This window comes from Cottoperca gobio, chromosome 15, assembly GCF_900634415.1.
Source record: "Cottoperca gobio chromosome 15, fCotGob3.1, whole genome shotgun sequence".
Lineage (NCBI taxonomy): Eukaryota > Metazoa > Chordata > Actinopteri > Perciformes > Bovichtidae > Cottoperca > Cottoperca gobio.
Window position 1 is genome coordinate 19,438,595 of NC_041369.1, and position 19,480 is coordinate 19,458,074.

At 38.5% G+C, this 19,480-nt stretch overlaps 2 protein-coding genes across 2 annotated transcripts in view; both read right to left on the minus strand.

Annotated features, from left to right (window-relative positions):
* The window catches only part of srbd1 (S1 RNA binding domain 1), a 33,131-nt gene extending 27,532 nt beyond the window's left edge, over positions 1-5,599 (minus strand). Inside the window, 10 exon segments of the mRNA XM_029449157.1 lie at positions 1,743-1,929; positions 2,091-2,187; positions 2,334-2,472; positions 2,629-2,746; positions 3,016-3,182; positions 3,750-3,885; positions 3,887-3,984; positions 4,268-4,697; positions 4,991-5,064; positions 5,476-5,599. Of these exon segments, the coding sequence (XP_029305017.1) occupies positions 1,743-1,929; positions 2,091-2,187; positions 2,334-2,472; positions 2,629-2,746; positions 3,016-3,182; positions 3,750-3,885; positions 3,887-3,984; positions 4,268-4,697; positions 4,991-5,064 (1,446 nt within the window). The 5' untranslated portion in view covers positions 5,476-5,599.
* A 6,521-nt stretch (positions 5,600-12,120) lies between these two features.
* On the minus strand, positions 12,121-15,866 carry LOC115020173 (SLC35A4 upstream open reading frame protein-like). The gene is made up of 3 exons (XM_029450118.1): positions 15,747-15,866; positions 14,612-14,710; positions 12,121-14,451 (listed from the first exon to the last, which is right to left on the minus strand). Exons 1-3 carry the CDS (start codon positions 15,759-15,761, stop codon positions 14,254-14,256), a joined length of 312 nt encoding a protein of 103 aa, XP_029305978.1. The 5' UTR covers positions 15,762-15,866; the 3' UTR covers positions 12,121-14,253.
* Positions 15,867-19,480: the final 3,614 nt, after the last annotated feature.

The window sequence follows — 19,480 nt, forward strand, 5'->3', positions numbered from 1 at the left end:
TCTCCATAATAGAAAATGTTTTAATATTAGGGATGAAATTATTTATCTAAATCGGTTAATCGAGAATTTATTGCAAACTATTTTAATAATTGATTTATCATTTCAGTCATCTTGCAAAGAGGCCAAACGCTCTCAGGTTCCTGCTTCTAAATTGTGAATTTGCAGCTTTTCTAAAAATTATTGTATTTTGGTTTTGAATGGTTAGCAAGACAAAACAAAAAAACAGAGCATATTATAGACAATTAATCAAAAGAAAAAGTAATCTGCAGATTCATTAAAAATTAGCATTAGTAGCAGCGTCAGTTTTTAATCCCAAAGTGAATTTGAAGCAGACAATAAGCAGCTTTATATAACATGTGTCTTTATATGTCTTCTTAAACAAACATATTAAGGATGTATTTTCTAAACTAACTTATTCTGTCCGCCACCACAGGAAGTTATTTCCCATCTACGGGGGAACTTGCATGTTCACTGGACCAACTCTACAATCTTTTTTATCGCTCCCTCGCAAAATGCCCCGTCCTTTTCCTTTAACAAACCACCAGAACTGGGGCTTAATAAAGTGTGTGCTCACACACATGGCTCCTGTCAAAACACATCTCCCACCTGCTCCCCCTTCTTGACAACTTGACGGCTAGAAAAGGTTCATTTTAGCCGGAATCCGACAGCTAGCAGGGTCACAGCAGCCTGTGGATTAACACTCCACGACAAAAGGCGAGTCATTGAATTAAAGGCTTCTAATAAACAGGACAGGAGAGAGGAAAGGGGAGGTGTGGGGTGGATTGGAGGGCTGAGGTTTAGTCAGAAAAAGAGGGAGGGAGGCAGATCAGAGCGAAGCTGAGATAAATGACGGACGCACCTCAACGTCGCTCATCTGTTCAGTCCCTCCCTCCCTTTACCACCCCCTCTCCCCATTCTTCCGTCCGCCTTTAGGCCCAGCAGCAGTAGCTGTCACTACAGGAGAGCGCCTGTCAATCAAAGCCTCCTAATCCAATGGCATGTCGGCAGGGGACATGTCACATATGTTAAGAGGAGAGAATGAGGGGACTTGCAGGGTGTGCTTGTGTGTGAGCAAGTGTGTGCGCATGCATGTATGTTTATGTGATTGTATGACTGCAGGGCAGAGCGAGGTTGCCAGAGAGTGTGATGTGGCAGAGAGGCAGCGGGTGATGGAAGCTGTGGTGACACATGAGGCCCTGGACCAACTCTGAGTAACCCACTAGTCACTAGAGGGACAGAGGGGGAGCAGAGGAGGCAGAGCAGGACACGGGAGGGGTAAATATGGAGGCACAGACAAGGCTAACTGTGACTGACATGGCTAGCATTCAGAAGCGGCACACATGAAGCAGACAGAAGTGACACAAACACAAACAGATGGTGTGCATTTGTTTGTATGTGTGTGTGCGTGTGTGTGTATTAGTAAAGGAAGCAAACAGAATACAGGTGTAAATTACCTATAGTAGGAGCTAGGCTACTTAAGTCATTTGTTTTCCATGTATTTTCTTAAAGCTGTGTTATTAATTGTTTCCTTAGCTATACCATAAAGGCTGATCTTATCTTGAAGGAGTAATGACTTTTTATATTTTTAATAACTAGCAAATTAGCCAATGGAGTTGGGAGAAACATTCTGACACGAACACCCGGACTAAGCCTTCCGCTAGACAATAAAATCCCACAATGAAATTTCAAAAGGCTAGTGAACTACTCCGGCATGGAAGGGAAACAAAACTGTGTCTTGCTACCTGATGGGGCTGGATACGTTGGATGTTGGCGGTGTAGTCAACGTAAAGGTGGAACTTGTCAATGTCCTTGTTTTTGTTAAACTGGGTCCCTGTTTTTTTGTGGCCTTGGACAGACTTCTCCTGCTCTTTTTCCTTTAGTGCCGACTTGGACACAGAGGACTGGATGGTCACAAAGCTTTTCTCACACCTGAAACAGCCAGAGAGAAACACAGAGAGAAAGAAAGTGGAGGAGGGAACTGTATCATTATTAATGTAGCTGGTACCAATATCATGTTACACAGACCCCTGTGGAAATGAAAATCAAAATGTGCATAAAGAAATGTTGTGTGCATGTTGAGAGGTTCTCACAATGTTTTCACGTAAGTGAGTGTCTCTGGGTCTTTGGAGATCATATCTGCCAAGATATGCTCGATACCTGTAGACACTTCTTCCACCGATGACAGACCTGACACACAAACAGAACACTTGTGGACCTTTAATGAGCAAATATAAAAAAGGCACAAGAAAAGGCCAACAGGTCTTTTTTGCATAATGTTAACTTTCAGTGCTAAACAAAACGTGTCACTTTGTGTTTATGTGTTTATATCTTACCTTCAGCTCCAGGTTTTACCCATGCCTTTAAATCCAGAGTGTGCGGTGTGTCCATGAGAGCAGCGGCAGCTGGCTCAAGGCCAAGTGCTTTGGCCCTGCGAGCCTTCGTCAGCTTACTGCCTTTCTTATAGGGAGAATACTATAGACAAAGAAGCACTGGACTGAGAACATTGGTAAGGAGAGGTGTAAGAGTCACATTCAGGTGTGGATAAATAATATTGCAACCAAGAATTAGATCTCAAAAATCACATTTAAAATGACAGATATAACTTTAGCATCAAAATGTGATTCTGACCACATGATCCAGTTCATCAGCTGATCGGCAGCTCCTCAGGTTTTTTTCCAGCTCAACTGTCAAAACCTCATCCTTCTTCAGGGTTTGGATCACAGACTGGGTCTTCTTGGCTAGAGCGCTGAAGCAAGACACGCACATACACAAAAACAAAAAAACAAACAGATTATATAAAGTGCAAAATTATAACAGAGACACACACTCAAATGATACACAAGTAAAATAATCCCACACATTTGATATTGTTTCAGGACTCAAAGCTGGACCACTAGCACCATCTAGTGGCCATTTTCAAATATGCTGTCTGGAAATGAACCCAATTCCTGAGAACATGAGTGGGCACTGGGATGTATTTTCTATTTATTTATTTAAGATGTTTCATTTGCTTACCATAACTCTTCATATACCATCTGGACGTCTCGGACGGCATCAGCATCCATGTGGTTAATCATGTCTTTGCGGTAACGCACCATGAACGGCACTGTGTTCTCCTCACGAAGCAGTCCAATGATATTCACACACACCCATTGCTCCACACATGTCAGGGTGGACGACAGCTGAGGGGAAGGACACACACAGAAATTCAAACAGTACATCTATATACACAAAGAGGCCAATAGGTAGTATGACTGCCCATATAACCACCCATTATTAACTTTTCAATTGACAAAAATCTGTTTGTCTATTGTGAATATCTTGGAGTGAATATCTTTGGGTGCATATGCAGAAGACATTAGAGTGTAAGTAACAGCTACCGCGTTTTCTAGCATTAGCGATACACAACAGCATTACGCTGCATAAGGTTTGAAGAAGGAAATAATTATGCACGTGTGCCATACAAATGTATGTTCTCCCTCTCCTTGACTATTGGTGGTGGGTCATTTTACTGTTTTGTTGTATGTCAACTAAAAGTAACATACATATACCTACTAGCGTAGTTTCCTCTTAAGTTTTATTTCTAACAGGAGGTAAAATGTGAATTTTAAAGCACTTAAGTGTTGCTGTTTTTAATGGGTGCTCCATTGGGTTACCCTCAAAATGTCACACATTTCAGCCTTGTGTGTCCGTCAGTCACTGCTTCCACTTTCCCACAAATAAAAGCACATAGATAAACACTACATTACCTCTATTAAGTCCCAGCACATATTGAGTTCATTCCTCAGAGCGTGTGCTTCTGATGATGGTAGAGCCGTTGGTTGTCCCCGGCAGGCACCACTGGTCTTCTGTTTCTTTTGACACGGCTCATCAAACGTGAAATCCTTCCACTTCCTCTTTTTTTGGTTTTAGCCCAGCTAGTGATGACCCCTCGCCTGCCCATAAGTCTGCCTGAGGGGCTTCTGACACGACAAATGATACCCTCTAGAAGAAAAACAAGAGATGAGATGAGAATTATTTGAAATATAATACATTACTGAAGGGATATGTCATTTATTAGAAGGTAACATCAGCCATACAAAACAAGAGAGCTTTGCTGTGTTTGTATGTGTTGCAAAGAGAATGACATTCAACATGTGGTAACCATAAACTAGCTTTATGTAAATGACACTAACAAACCTGCAGTTATAATTATTGCCAACTCTATTTCATCTTCTTTTGTGTGTATAGGCAGATATGCTAATACTATAGAGGACATCAGTCTTACCTCAGACTTCATTCTGATACTAGGCCCACTCTCTTCAGCCCTCGCTCCCTCTGGACAGTCTGTTTGTGTTTCTCCTTTGTCCTCTCCAGCTTTATCATCTTTTCTGCCTTCATCAATATTTTTCCTCTTTGTTCCAGCCAACGCAGTTGCACTGCAATCCTTCCCAACTTTAGGGACCTGTGTTTTTCGCACTGCTACAGTTTTGCGTGGTGCTCTTGGCTTAGGAACTTTAGGCACTTTAGGAGCTTTAGGAGCTTTAGGTTGTTTGGGTGCTTTTGGCTCCTTTGGTTTTGCAGTTCTCTTGACAGCTGCTTTCTTCTCCCCGGCCGTTGAGGGGGCTCCAGCTGTTTTAGTCGGGGCTTTTAGCTTTGGCTCTGATGGCCTCCATTCATCACAATCCTCATCACTACTCACTGGCTGGGTAATGGACCTGATGGTTGAATAGTAACAAAGTGGAAAATCAGTTAATTCTACAACTAGAATATGATTTAGCCTAACTCTTTCTACTAAATGCCCTCCCTGGGAATGCTCTCCTCCAACATTATAAACACAGGTTAGGGATGACAAGTACATCCCTTACTTGCATCATAATGTGGGTTTGCGTATCTGTTAACATCAACTCTAAGATAAACACCAACTTGCACATGTGACACTGAACACCAAAATTATGCAATTAAACAGATTGCCAGTGCAGACAATGAAATAATACAAATAATTACTTACAAGTCTAAGTCGGAGTCTGTGTATTCATTCTTCTCAACAACTTTGACAGTTGTTGTTCGCAGTCTTCGCATCATCTGTTGGAAGATGTTTTTACTTAGCTAGTACATCAAAGCTGTACCGTCAAATCATTAGCTAACGCTAACTGTAACGGTGGTAATACAAATAACATTACATTGTAGTCAGCGGGTTAACGTTACGTTATCCACAGTAAGGTTTGACATCCAGCAAATGACAGTTAAACAGAGAGCAGGAACATTTATCTGTGCTAACTGTAGCAGCAACAGTACATTTACAGAAACTGACATGGTGTTGTAAAAGTTTGCTAGCTATCACAACAATGGTTAGGTTAGCTGTTATTTCAAATTTGCCGCTCCACACCACCGCTAGTAGTCTTAGCTGGCTAAATGGCACAACATCACATATAAATGTATGACACTATCTTCCCTCAGGGCAGAAAGTGTAACAGACAAGTTGTAATTTCATACCGTTGTAAATTCTTGAATTATGTCTTGGTATTCAGTCAGAAGTTGTAGCTAGTGAAGCCTGCTTCCTTCAACAGTACGGGTTCAACCAATGACAACATCCAAAAGCCATAAAGGGCAAACCGGAAGACACCGAGGTCTACAGGCCCCTCTACCGCCCCTATCGGCCTGGAGAGTACTGCAGTACATTTTATATTAATGTCGTTTTGGTTTCACTATGATGATTCAAGATGCTTTCAGACTATCCCATACCTGTCAACATTGGAATTTCAAAATAAGGGACATTTTCTGACGGACTCCGCCCATACCTTTAACAGCTCTGAGCCAGCCAGCCCCAACCCATATAATGTAAATGTAAACACATAAGGGACGGGTTCAGGAATTGCATGTTTATTTAAAGTATGTATTACTTGTACAGACATGTTTATAAGATGTATGTATTTTAATTGAATATATATATATATATATATATATATATATATATATATATATATATATATATATATATATATATATATATATATATATTATTCAGTGTGGGAGTCCCTAGCATCTGCAAGGGACCTGTTGTAAACAAAGGTTGCAGATTTTGTCTGCCTCAAGGCTAGCTGAAGGCTACATTATTTTTTAGCGCAAAACATTGACATCTTTCCCTCAGCTTTGGTCACTTGGTTTGCCTCTGAAACAGTTCTTGTCACAAATTAAGTAATTGACAGTGTATGTTTTGTGCCTCTTGGGCGTGCTTGTGCTTGGACGCTTTTTCCGTCGTGTGTAATGCTAAAATCTGAATGGCACACTTTACAAAAAGCACGGGTTTGCCCGACTCTGCTTTTATTAAATAAGGGAAGGTCTCCTCTCATTTGTCTAGTTACTTTCATAAAGTTTTAACTTGTTTGGCAGGTACAACTGCGTCTCCATCTATCTCCCGTTCACTGTGACTCTCATCCATATGCTTTCGTCTTCTTCTGTGTTATTGTTCCTGTTTTCTTCTTCTGTCTGTTTACTGGTGGATAACTTTTTTCAACTAAAGTTAAATATAATACTGCCACCTGCTCTTCAGGAGGCCACTTTACCACTGTACACTTTTTTATATTAGGCCTATTTTTATTTTTGAAAGGTTAAAAATATGGGATAATTACTGGAAAATATTTAAACGGGAGGACAGCGGGATAGAAGGAAAAATACGGGATAATCCCAGGAAAAACGGGAGTGTTGACAGGTATAAACTATCCCAATATTTATTTTAAAATCCATCAATTGCCCTTCTGGGTGAGATAATGGACAATGATTTTAAATTGGACAACATCTAGCTGTTTCCAGCTGAAGCTCTTATTTAAGGTCAAGTCCTTCTTATCATTTAGTCATTTTGAAAGGATTTTACATGCTCTTGTCCTGACCCCACTTGTCATGCCCTTTATATTGATGAAATTGATTTTAAGATTTGTTTGCCAATACAAATAAATAAATGAGCTAGCTCCAAACTATCTCTCTGACCTTTTTCACAACCACACGTCCCATCAAGGTCAGTCAGGTCCGCTGACCAGTTGCTTCTGGTTGTCCCAAGATCAAGGTTGAATTAGCACAGGGGAGATTGCACCTTTGCAGTTGTATCCCCGAAACTCTGGAACAAGTTGCTTCTACATGTTATGCTGGCCCCTATATTATTAAATCCTGTCTTAAAACACATCTTTATTCCTTGGTTTTTAATTCAGTATGAGAGCTACCTTATTGCGTTTATTAATTATTGTCATTTTTGTCTTTTAAACTGGCCTTTGTGTGTTTTTTTTAATACAGCACGTTGGTCAACTGTTGTTTTTAAATGTGCTTTATAAATAAATTTGGATTTGATTTAGACTTCAGCCGATCCCTGTGAATAACTATGCTGTCTGTCTTTGTATGCTTTCACTTCCTTTAATTAAAGTAGCGCCAGACTTCCGTTGTGTCTCCATTTGATGAAAGTAAGTCAAAGTCAAAACAGATAAAACCTAAATGCTTGCCATGGCTCAGTAATTATATGATACTTGTTTTGTTTGTCCATATTCCAAATTTTCGGGAAATTGAAAATGGAGATCAGGAGATCTCTGAGCAGAGATCTCCTGATCTCCATATACAGTAATTTGGTGTAATGTGATAACAAATATTAAAGTCTATCATTATTTCTATGATATCGACATACTTCAACTTCATACCTGTCTAAAGGCTGGTGTCTGCTGAGGATTGTAATATCTAAAAATTGGGGGAGGGGATTACATCAGAAAAATTAAAGAGATTCTAAGTTAAGGATTTATTCATCTTGAACCCCACAATTATGAATTTAACACAGATACTAATATTGTTAATATAGTTATTATTTATAATGTAAGATATTAAATGCATTACTATTAGTACAGGTATCCCGTATGGACTGCGTTATTCCTTTGTATTCTCACAGACGTAATCTCTTTCATAATCATTACTGTACCATTATTATCTAGTTAAAAAATATAAAATTCATTACCAATTTAAACCATTTGAAGATTTATAAAGGCATTATAAACCTCATTTAGCAGTTTCAATATTACTAGCTATCTTTATACTCTGTCCCTGGTAACAGATGATGCATCACCATGAGGAACCAATCAGAAATTCAGTTTGAAAAGAATCCAGTCAAGTTGGTTGTTCAGGTGGTGACTGTGGGTTTCCCCCCGCCTGTTGCTTTCAGTTCCCTCTGACTACGCAGCCTTAAAGGTAAAAACTCTCTGATTGCTGTCATTGATATATGTGAAACAGCTTTGCAACTTGATCTGAAATAAGGTATAATTTACATGTGTGTGTTTTATTTCAGCAGCATCATATTATATGTGTTCATACACTCATGTGGTTATTTGTTTGTTTACAGCTTTGAGTTTTTGTGAAGATGTCCGACCCCGAGACCTCAAACCAGCCTCTCCTGGCAGCTCCCAGCCAGCAGGCCGTGATGAACGCACAGGGGTAAGGATTGCGTATGTACTTGTTTTACTGTCTTTATGGGGTCCCAACATTACTGTAGGACAAAAAAACTGGTCCCCATAAAGTTGACTATTTATTCTTGATTATTTGTAGGGACTTCCTTGGTGTGCGTGGGTATTGTTATAAATACAAAACAGAGAGAACAAATGAGTTTCCTGTAGGAAGTAATATTTCCTCAACCATGTCTGAAGTTTACTTTTAGCATTTTATTAAGCAGCAATTCATTACATACTATACACACCATTTAGATTTTGAGATTTAAAAGCACTCTCAAAGAGGACTTGGCATTTAAAGTAAAGGGAATTTCCAAAGGAGGCCTTGGTGTGAGCTAAAAATGGAAAAGGCAGATATAAAGAAATCCCCAAACCTTCACTTAAGTGTCTTCTTGGGAACAGCTGATTTGGTGGTGGTGACGTATATATGGTGCCATGGCTAAGGTTCCTGTTCCATTGAATTGCCGTAATTCTTAGCCTCTAAGATGTTCCCCAAACTTTGCATTCTCCTCTCAGTTTCATCGATCTCATCTTCTCTGTCTCTCTTCATCTCTTTTCCACCTAAAGGATTTAATCCTTATGACCTCCTTGTCAGTGGCAGATATCAATTTTCAGTGTCTTTTTCATTAATCAAGAAAGACGATCCTTGAACAGTGAGAGATTATAACGCATAAGGCCCCCGCCGTCATGTTAATAATTCTTTGCTTTCTGTCACTAATCGATTTTAATATGTAAAGGTAAACAAGTCCCCAAGTTAAATGTTTTTCTCCTCTCCACTCCCGTCACCTCCTCCCTCCTTTATTGTCTTTCATGCTTTCTAGTGGCCGCTCCTCCCGGGCCTATAAAATTGCAGGTTTAACCTTGTTGGCCTGTGTCCTGATTGTGGGCCAGGCGACGATCGCCTACTTCCTCATCAGCCAGAGGAACGACATCCGATCTCTGAAGGACCAAAATAACGACATGAACTCCGAGCTGACAAAGGGAAGATCTGGTGAGGAGGCCAAATGCAGTTCAGATTAGGATGGATATATACTTTAGACTGCATTAGGCCCAATGTTTTACGTCAACAGCCTTGTGGGCAGCTAAATAATATATTGAAAACATTATAAATGAAGAGAAAATGTCAAATTTCGGCAAAGTCCTTAGTAAAGTCCAAATAAATATTGTCTTTGTCCATGTCCTTTCCTGTATCTTCTTAAGATGGTCAAGCTGTATTAAACTGGTTTTATTTGGCTTAAAATTCAAACTAGACTGGATACAAAGTTTCCATTTATCTCTGTTTGGGGTCGAACTTTCATTTTCTCAATCAATCTGTTTTGTTTTCTACCTCTCATACTCACTGTTTCTCTTTCTGTATGTAGTTGCTGTGCCCATGCGGATGCACTTGCCCATGAAAGTCTTGTCCAATCTCAAGGATTTCTCTGAGGACAAGGTAAAAATAATACATTCTTTAGGCTAATACTAGACTGCATATAAAAAGTAGACTTAGTCACCGTGACATCACCCATTGGTTTGTGGACTACGCTTTTGAATCCTCAAATTCAACGTTTTGGCGGTCGCCATCTTGTTTTTTTCAACCAGAAATGACACAGAGGGTGGAGTAAAGTACAACTGAAATGTTACAATTAACTTTCATGAACTGAAAACACGGTGAAAGGGTTAAAGCTGTAAGACGAAAACACAGAGAGCACTGACACCGGACAACACCATAGAGACCTGTCAATCACAAGGTAGCCACGCCCTAAACCATACCCTGCCTTGGCCTCTATTTTGTTCTAAATGGGACAATAATTTACAATATAAACATCATGTTGTAGTAAAGAAGTCTTGAAACTAGCGAGTGAGACCATAAATGCGACAGGAAAATGTTTACTGAGGTACATAATCAAGGAATAAGTCGGGTCAGTTTCTCGTAGACTTCTAAACAACTGGACATCTTTTTGCACACAGAGGAGTCGCCCCCTGCTGGATATTAGAGAGAATGCAGGATTAAAGGCATTTACGCATTGGCTTCACTTTTCAGACCTGGGGGTTGTCGCTTGATACCGATCAACATTTGAGTTTTAACAAACCATATGATATATTGGTTGTGATCATCTTCTTAGTTCTCATTTTTGTTTCACTGATTGTATTGCAGGACTCCACCGGAACACCAGGAGAAACGGGTAAGTTCTGTATATATTTACTGTATATATACAGTGTATGAATTAATCATCAATCAATCATTATCTATCTACACATTAGAAGACATTGATTACAATGTGTGCTTATAATTAACAGTTGAACTCCTCTCCCATCCTCTCCCAGTCCCTGTGAAGGCCACTGACTGTCAGCTGGAGGCAGCTGGTGTGAAGCCTGTGCAGGTCCCAGATTTCCGTCCGGCCTGTGACGAGCGCGGCCTCTACCGGGCCCAGCAGTGCTTTATGGAAAGCTGCTGGTGTGTGAACCCGATCACTGGACAAGAGATCCCGGAATCTCTGACCAGGGGACAGCGCAGTTGTGATGCACGTGTCTACACTGGTGAGACAAGATACAAGACTTAGAATATGAATAGATCACTAAGGAAGAATGTATGTGCAGTTTTGAGTGTTTTAATGTTGTATTTATGTTTTTAGCTAATGTATGAAGTAGTTTAAATCAAAAACCTGTACGGTATGCGAGTCAAATTCTATATTCCCATTTATCCATCATTAAATCATTAAGGGAGCTTGATTCCATGGAATATAAGATGGATTTCACTGTGGCACAAAATACATAGTACCACGCAAATATTGTTCGAGTTTTGTTTTCCATATTAGACATTTTAAAATTTGAATATGAGCCAAGGAACAGGAATTTATTTTTAATGCAAGAATCTTTGTTATCATTGACATTTCAAATGAAATAATGCACCTAATTGTATTTAAAAAAAATACACATCTGGTATATGCAATTGTTTCTTTATGCAGATCTGGATGCAGATTTAAAAATATCTAAAGAATAGTGATTATTTCTGAACCCTGATTTAAGCTACAGTCATTAACAGACACGTTTTTGTCTTTGTAGGCGGCCTGAGAAAGATTCGTACGCATGACATTATTAACTGATACTGTGGTGAGTACACACATGGCGTTCCTCTCATTCTGTATTTATATATCTATATCTGTGAGCAGTACTGTGTGTAGGATGTGATTATGTCTCTCTGCGTAGTAGTTTCAATGCAGTTTGATTCAGTCAAAGCAAGAAGTGCTTTTTTCAGACCTTGAATATTTAAATACTCTTGGAAAGGAGTTTATATAAAAGGAAATTACTTTCTATTGCTGCTTAAACTTAAAATCAACTGTTTGAAACCATTATCTGTTTCTCTTTCTTGGGTAATTGAAGCTGATGGAATCTCCTCCAGAGACGAGCAACAGTTACATCTTTATCAACTTCTAATCTCCATCATAGTTGCAGTGCTGGATAAGCTAATGGGGTTTTACATACTGCTTAAAAATAATAAATTTTCACCATTTATCTGCTTGCTATCATCTTATTGCAACTCAGCTGCAACCAATATTATATGGATAAAGGGAACCTTTGCTATTGATTGCATACCAACATCTCTCGTTTTGTTTTTAAGGATTTTAAAGTAGCTTGTTTTGTTTTTGAAAACTTAAATGTTTCATTCACATTTTGTCCCATGTCAAATTGATTAAAACATTTGTTTTCTATGTTGGTCTATGTTGAATTTGAATATATATTATTTTATACTTAGATTAACAGTGTGGCGACTTGGATCCTGAATGTTTGGCAAAAGTTAAGGGGATGAATATTCAAAATATTGACACACTTGGGTACGATTAGGAATCAGGAATACTCCACTTTTGAGACAATTGTAATCTGTATTTTCCCCCATTTATTTGAACCCAAATAAAACTCTTAAAGACAAATTGTGTGCTTTTCTTTTACAACATCACAAAGGAATTTCAAACCCATGATGACAAGACAGTCAGTCAGTGAAATAAAGCACCATCAATTGACCTGTTCAATTCTATTTTCCACAGCATATGTTTAAAGAAAAGTATTACTTAAAAAGCAAGAGAAAACATGCAAAAACACAAGTCGAGAAACTAAGAACATGCAATACAAAGACAACAACATAATGATCGTCAACAGGCACAAGTTGTTTCTGTGTTCCAGTTACCAATACAGTACACGTAGTTTTCTTTTACTCAGATATGGCTTGTTTTTGTCTAACACCTGTTACAGGCCTGACTGTGTACATACGCATTGTGTGTTCATTTCAACAGCAGCTAAACAGAACCTGGGGTCATGTGGAAATAACATCTATATGTGGGTTCAAGTCATAAATGAACAAAAACATGTACATTTGAGTTATTCACCCAAATTAAAAATCTGCCCAGCAAAATGAAAATTCCAGCTTCTGTTCAGATGTTTTTCTGTGCATTAGGTTTTCAGACTAGTGTCTTGCAAACAACAGCATTGTTTATGGATGTAATATTGACATAATTTTACCAAGTTAACCCAACATAAAAACAACTTCCAGTACGTACAACATCATTTTAGTAAACATGTCACTATATAACTGACTTTCTTTGACAGGTTTTGATATTTCTTGGACAAAAATCTAAATCATTGTTGAACAACAAAGTAACAACTTAAAATCCCTATAATTGAAGTGCGAAAGATCAATTATTTTCCAGCATATGAAATAGGAATCAGGAAAGGCTATTGCACAAATGGCATGAGATGATAATATCAAGTCCAGACCAAAGTAGGCACTCTTAATATATATATATATATATTTTACATAAAATACTCTACCACACATTTTCCTGTTTTGTTAAAACCCCCATGTGCAATTAAAACTACATCTTTAAGCACAAATGTCACTTTGGCGTACATTTTCCTTTGATAGTCTACCAGCTGTAACTGCAGGCTGAAGTCTGGCTTTTCTTAAGCAGTGCGAGTTTGAATATATAGAGAAATACTTAATATATTTGAGCAGAGTGTGTAAGTTTCGGAGTCGCAGGTTATTTTTCATGAATCTTTACAAAGATGAAGACTATAATTTAAAACTAAAAATGCTTTAACAATTGAAAAATTGACCTATAACAACATGGAAAGGTGTGTTGTCACACCACACCACTCCACAGACTTTGCTCAGACACCTGTAAAAATGAAAGGTTTTGACCCCCTGAGCAAAAAAGTGCAAATTAGTAAAGGCTGCGATAATTGATTTCTGACCACTAGAGGGCAGAAACCGACATATTTCCTCTTGGAGGGACTCAATACTGCAGTATATCTATCTGGACAGCAAGACATGTGGTCCGTTTCTTTCTCGTGAACCCCTTAAAGAAAGGAGGGGAAATAACCTCCACAGCTGGCGTGTACATGTGAATATTAGTTGGTCTCATTATGTATCAATAAAACTACAGAAAACACTAATTGTGTGTGTGATAATGATTATCTTATATGTAGCAGTCTAAATTTCAATCATTGAACATCACTGTTTGAATTGTAATATGTTCCACCTGCTGCTAAATGTATTACAAAATGTAGGTCACTATGTCATGTAGGCTAGCGAGAGTTCAGATCCACTGAATCAAAAGAAATATAAAAAATAATCACTGTTTCACCTTACTCCATAAATTGGCTTACTAATTTTCTTATTAACTAATCCATGTGGAAGGTGAAAAAAACGACAGAAAAGTTTTAAACCTTTGAAATATGTATCTGTTCCCATATGCAGATGTGGTGGCACCTGTTGCTTAAAGACTTCTCTCCTCCTCTTCTTGGTATTTTTCTTCCTCACTTCTCATTTGCTTCCTCCTTTTAGGTTGCGAATGTAGTCCTTGACAGTGTTTTCAATGTTAGGAACAGCATAACTTTGTGCTGCATAGATACCTGTGCACGTCCCTACAGCAACACCCAGCAATGCTGAAGAGCGTAGCCTTGCAACAATGTACCCGGCCAGAAAACCCTTCAGGAAAGGCGAAGCCAGCAGACTGCCTCCCTAGGAGGGAAGAAGAGGAGTGATTAGACCTGGTACTAGATAGTCTGACCAATGGTTTTCATGTCTACATCTGGATACTATGTATGTTTTTATAACTGCCTAGCTTGGAGCAAAATAGAAGGCCTGAGAATGTAAATATTAATGCCTGTGCGAGCCTTACTGGAGGAACCCCAGCCTGTATTTCATCCTCCATCCGTCTCTGAATGTCTTCCAGCTGATCCTTCAGCTCCACCAGGTCCTTGAGCTGGCCCAGAGGACCCTGCACACACAGACACAAAACAAACAGGTTAGTGTCTTTGACAAGGGTTTCCTAAAACATAGATGGTAAAACATCATAAATGAAGTAGGCTATTGTGACAATAATGACAAACAAAATTATAAAATAAATATATACGTGAAAACTGTGCATGCTGTTATTTCTCATGGCTTGAAAAACTGTAGACCAAATTTAAAAACGGAATAATTAACATTAACAGGCCATGTTAACAACCAGGACCTATAGCAAAACATGGTTAGCCAATATGGAGCATTTATAAAGCAAACAATAACACAGCTCACATTTAAAGCAACTTGTTCATAGTTTACTATTAAGGAATGCAGCACAGGTATAAGATTTATCAAAACTAGTTGGTTATTAACGTTGTTGTATAGCGTATGATGTTTTAAGGAGACCTGCTTGTCATTCAGTCACTTTCATATGAACGTGAGTTAGTCAAGAGGTAAAATTAAATCACCTCCATACGCTGTTATTCTGGTATTCTGGTATTTGTAATACAGCCAGCTAGGCTAACGACACACACACACACACACACACACACACACACACACACACACACACACACACACACACACACACACACACACACACACACACACACACACACACACACACACACACTTAAGTTGAAGGCTAAATTAGCTAATTTAGCTAAAGCGGTAGTTTAACGTTAGCAGTTAGCCATCAGTTCATTCTTTATTTTAACATAACAGCTTATTAATGATGTGTTTATGGCACTCTACACCTGTTTAAAACACGTTTAATAAATCTGGCTTTGGTATAATTATATCCATATAGCTAGGTAACATAACTAGCCAACTACTTTTAAGTTAAGGCGAACTAAGCTAAGCTAACATAACCAACACCAAATTGCTACATTGCAAACTGTTTTACTTCGTAAGCTAACATTAGCAGCTAACGTTAATTGATGACTGCTGAATAACTCTGTTGATTAGGCGGGTTTTTATAGTAATATAGTGACGCAAAATATCTACAAAGTAAAGTTAAAAACTCCGACCTTGTCATTTGCCATGTTTCACTGTCGGTGTTGACGTCTCACTCTTCTTCTTCTTCTTCTTTTTGTTTGTCTTGTGGCTCTGTTGAAAATAAAACGTACTGCCCTCTAGTGGACACTCACGGACACTGCATAGGCAGAATAATGAAGATACTTTCATAATGCATATGTGTGTGGATACTCTTTCTTACATCCCATTAATTTCGTGATATTGTAGGCTAAATATATACTGTATATTATCATGGTACGTGGAATACATATAACATGTTTATTTTGCAGTATTGTCACCCCAACATTACAAAATATCTCAGATTAAACACTTTTTAAAAGCATCAAAATGTACACAATAATATGAATATGAATATTGACATTATGCCATATGACATTAAGTTATATATGCATGTGCTATTAATGAAGAGGCCATGTGCTGCATCAAAATATCAGCATAAAAGCATTTATTTTCAAACTTCAAACATTTATACAAACCTCCATATATCAAGATGAGAGGAATCAGTCCAATTAACTGGGGCTTCTTCTGTACAGACCGTGCAGTCTGAGCTTTTTACTTACTGGTGCTCGAGAGTCTGCAGGAGAGAGCGCAGCTGAGGAGACACTCAGAGAGAGCGAGGAAAACTGAGAGAAAATTGGAGTAAATAATTAGAGAGACAGAAAGATGAAATGTCATGGAAGGAATGAGATGTTCATTAATCAGAGATGTTTAATTTGCACTGTTTTGTCACCATCACTGCAACAACTCAAAGCCTGAAGAAGGAAGAAAGATCGTAAGGATTAAAAAAGTAAGTAAGACGAATGTTTCCCCAGATAAATAAGTAACACAATTGTAGTGATTAAATGGACTAAGATGCATTTAAAACATTGTGTTTGGTTTCAAGTTCCTCTCAATATGCTGCTTGTGACCCGGATGACATGCTACAAGTGGGATTCCCAGAGAGACTGTGAAAGTGAAAGAATATGGCAGAGCTTGGAGTGACAGGAGGATTGCTGAGAAAGATGGAGAAAGGAAATATTTGACAGAGAACAAGAGAGTGTTTGCCATCTGGATGGAAAAGACAGACAGACAGACAGAACCTGCAAGAGAAAACTCTTCTTCAGACTCATTTTAAAAGCTTGCCCGAACATAACTGATTACACTACTTGGTGGTTTCTTCTGCAGCTCTTTGATACTCTCGTATTTAAAGGTCTGTTTAAGATGTTTCGCATTTGCGCCAGATGAAACACAGCAGAAGTGAGAAGTTAAGATCCGGAGGGGGCGATGGAGGTAAGGCGCCGCTGATCTTCAAAGCTGTTGATGCTTTGAGTTATTGATTCTGGCTGAAGCATATTTGGCTGACTAATCTGTGGATGCCACTGTAAAAGAAAGGTCATTGGAGCTTGTTGTGCAATCATCACAGTGATGTACTTTAGGGAAATGTGTCAGCTTGAGTTGAGTTGAGGATAACAATCTGTGCAGGAAATAAGCAGTGAAATAAACACAAAATTGTTTAAATTAATGAACCGCAAAACAATAAATAATTTCAACTTTTATAGCTTTGTGACTAACACTTCATCTATTATTGAACAAGCACAGCTGAATTGTTGCTCTTATGTAATGAAACAGATTCATATTACTCCAATTGGTAATTGCAAGGCCGGTTTGTGCAGATATAGACGTTATAATTCAAAGCCCTGTGCACATTAGTCTGTTTGGCAGCACGTTTTGAGGAATAATTCATAATCAGTGCACTGTGTTCATCTCACCGTCTTTTAAATACTATTATTTTTAATCGGCGGTAAAGCAGGAAGGCAGGAGTCACAAGACATCCTCACCAAAAAACATAGTTTTCCTTTTTTTTCTTTGTAGCATAAAGGGACTACAACTGAAATGTGTTGCACGACCCCCTGTGTTGTACAATGACAATAAATGAACCTTGAACTAGACACGTCTAGTTCAACTGAGAATTGTAAGTAAGTGGTTTTAAAGAGCAACCTTAAAATAACATATGAGTTTCAGTAATAAGCACATTCTATAACTTCAGCAGCTTCATCTACAGTAGATAAATGGACTGTAACTACTTACAAATATTGAACTGAAGATATACAATTGATAAGTTCCGGTCTAAAGAGCTGCGAGATATGCAGGTGTCTTCAAATACTGTAAAAACTATGATAAAATATCAAAAACGTCTAAAGTAAAACGTTGTGTGTGATAAGAACTTGTGGTTTTGAATGTACACTTACCTGGGCTTCATACTTTAATCTGTTGCATCTGTCAGTCTCTGACAAAACGGCTAGCCAGCCTGAAACTCACTTGTTTCTTAGAGGAAAGGCGGCTTCCTGTAAATATGTTGTGAGGAAAATATTATCACTTTTTATCACTGAGTGTGTAAACAAAATGTCCCCCCTGATTCCCCTGGTGTCAAAAGCAGTTTCATAACCTGTGCCCTGCCTCAGGAGTGTGCAGCTTCAACAGGCGTTGTAGAAGACGTTGATGTATATACATTGTGGTGCTTATTGTGTTGCTGCGCTGCACATGGTTTGGAAACATTTAGTTCTGCTATGACGTAATGAAAGCATTCCATCAATCAGCGTCGTCAATCAACATTTCAATTTTGCCAGATGATGTGATGCATTTCTCCATGGCTTGAATCTGAAAGCCTTTTAGAGTGGCTCAATGTTTATGTGCGCTGAGTTGGCTCGTGTTCAGTTAAGTCCTCTCATCAGTGTTCAGTATTCAGCCGGCGTTTCCTCTCATGGCTCCGGACGCAGTGCACTCAGCTGGCAGGCGTGTGATTGGACTGAAAGAGAGGGACTTTGAAGAAGGACTGTGATTATTTAAATGTGCATGATTCAGCATTGTTGAGATGGAATATGGTGCCACTAAGTATTTATCTGCCACCAGAAACAATCACAAGTTAATTAATTTAAATATTGAACATTTATTATTTATCCCATTAAGCAGACAAATGAGTAAAGCTAGGCAATATGTATCTCCCACATGAGATCAGAGAAACGTTTGCAGACCTCTGACCTTCACATTGCATGTTAACTGTAGTCCAGGATCCTCTTAGATGAGTTGAGATCTTTTGTATCGCAATCATTTTACTGAAAAATGACTACAATATCTTTCTATTTAGTAAACAACCAACAAACAAAACAATATGTCTTCAGAGTCCAGATAGTGCTCCTGTCGGCTGCTTATCCTTCTAATACAATCGTTCCTGATTATTACACCGATGATTAAACTATTAGAAACTCAAGAGGACTACTGAATGTAAAGTACTGTTTACATTCTGTATATCTGTGTTTCTGGCAAATTATGCAATCATGTTACATTCTTTGTCAGGAGAAATTGTGATTGTACTTTTCCACCATACCAGCAGTTAATCCTAATTGTAGTGTTGACGGGGGAATTGTGTTGGATGGAGGCTGAACTCTATTCAGGTCAAAACAGATGCCACCTGAAAATGAACACTGATGTCGACAGCATCCTGACTTCAATTAATTGGATCGCATATCCAAAAGGGAAACTGCCAGATACCAGATTGGGTTTTCCTCTTATATGTTAGTTAATATAATTGGCTCACCAGATACATTTTTCATATCAAAAGCAAAGTATTTTTATTGCTAGCAGTAAGTATCTCAACAGCTGAGAGTCAAGGCAGTTATAATCCATTTCAAGTCGGAGTTAAGGTGCACTGGCTGTTAGCCACTAATGATTTCAATATTTAGTGTGTGTG

Excerpts from the sequence above, each read along its gene's own strand:
- LOC115020173 (XM_029450118.1), bottom strand. Across the intron at positions 14,452-14,611 it reads TACAGGCTGGGGTTCCTCCA|GGAGGCAGTCTGCTGGCTTC; the intron begins GTAAGGCTCGCA and ends CTTCCCTCCTAG.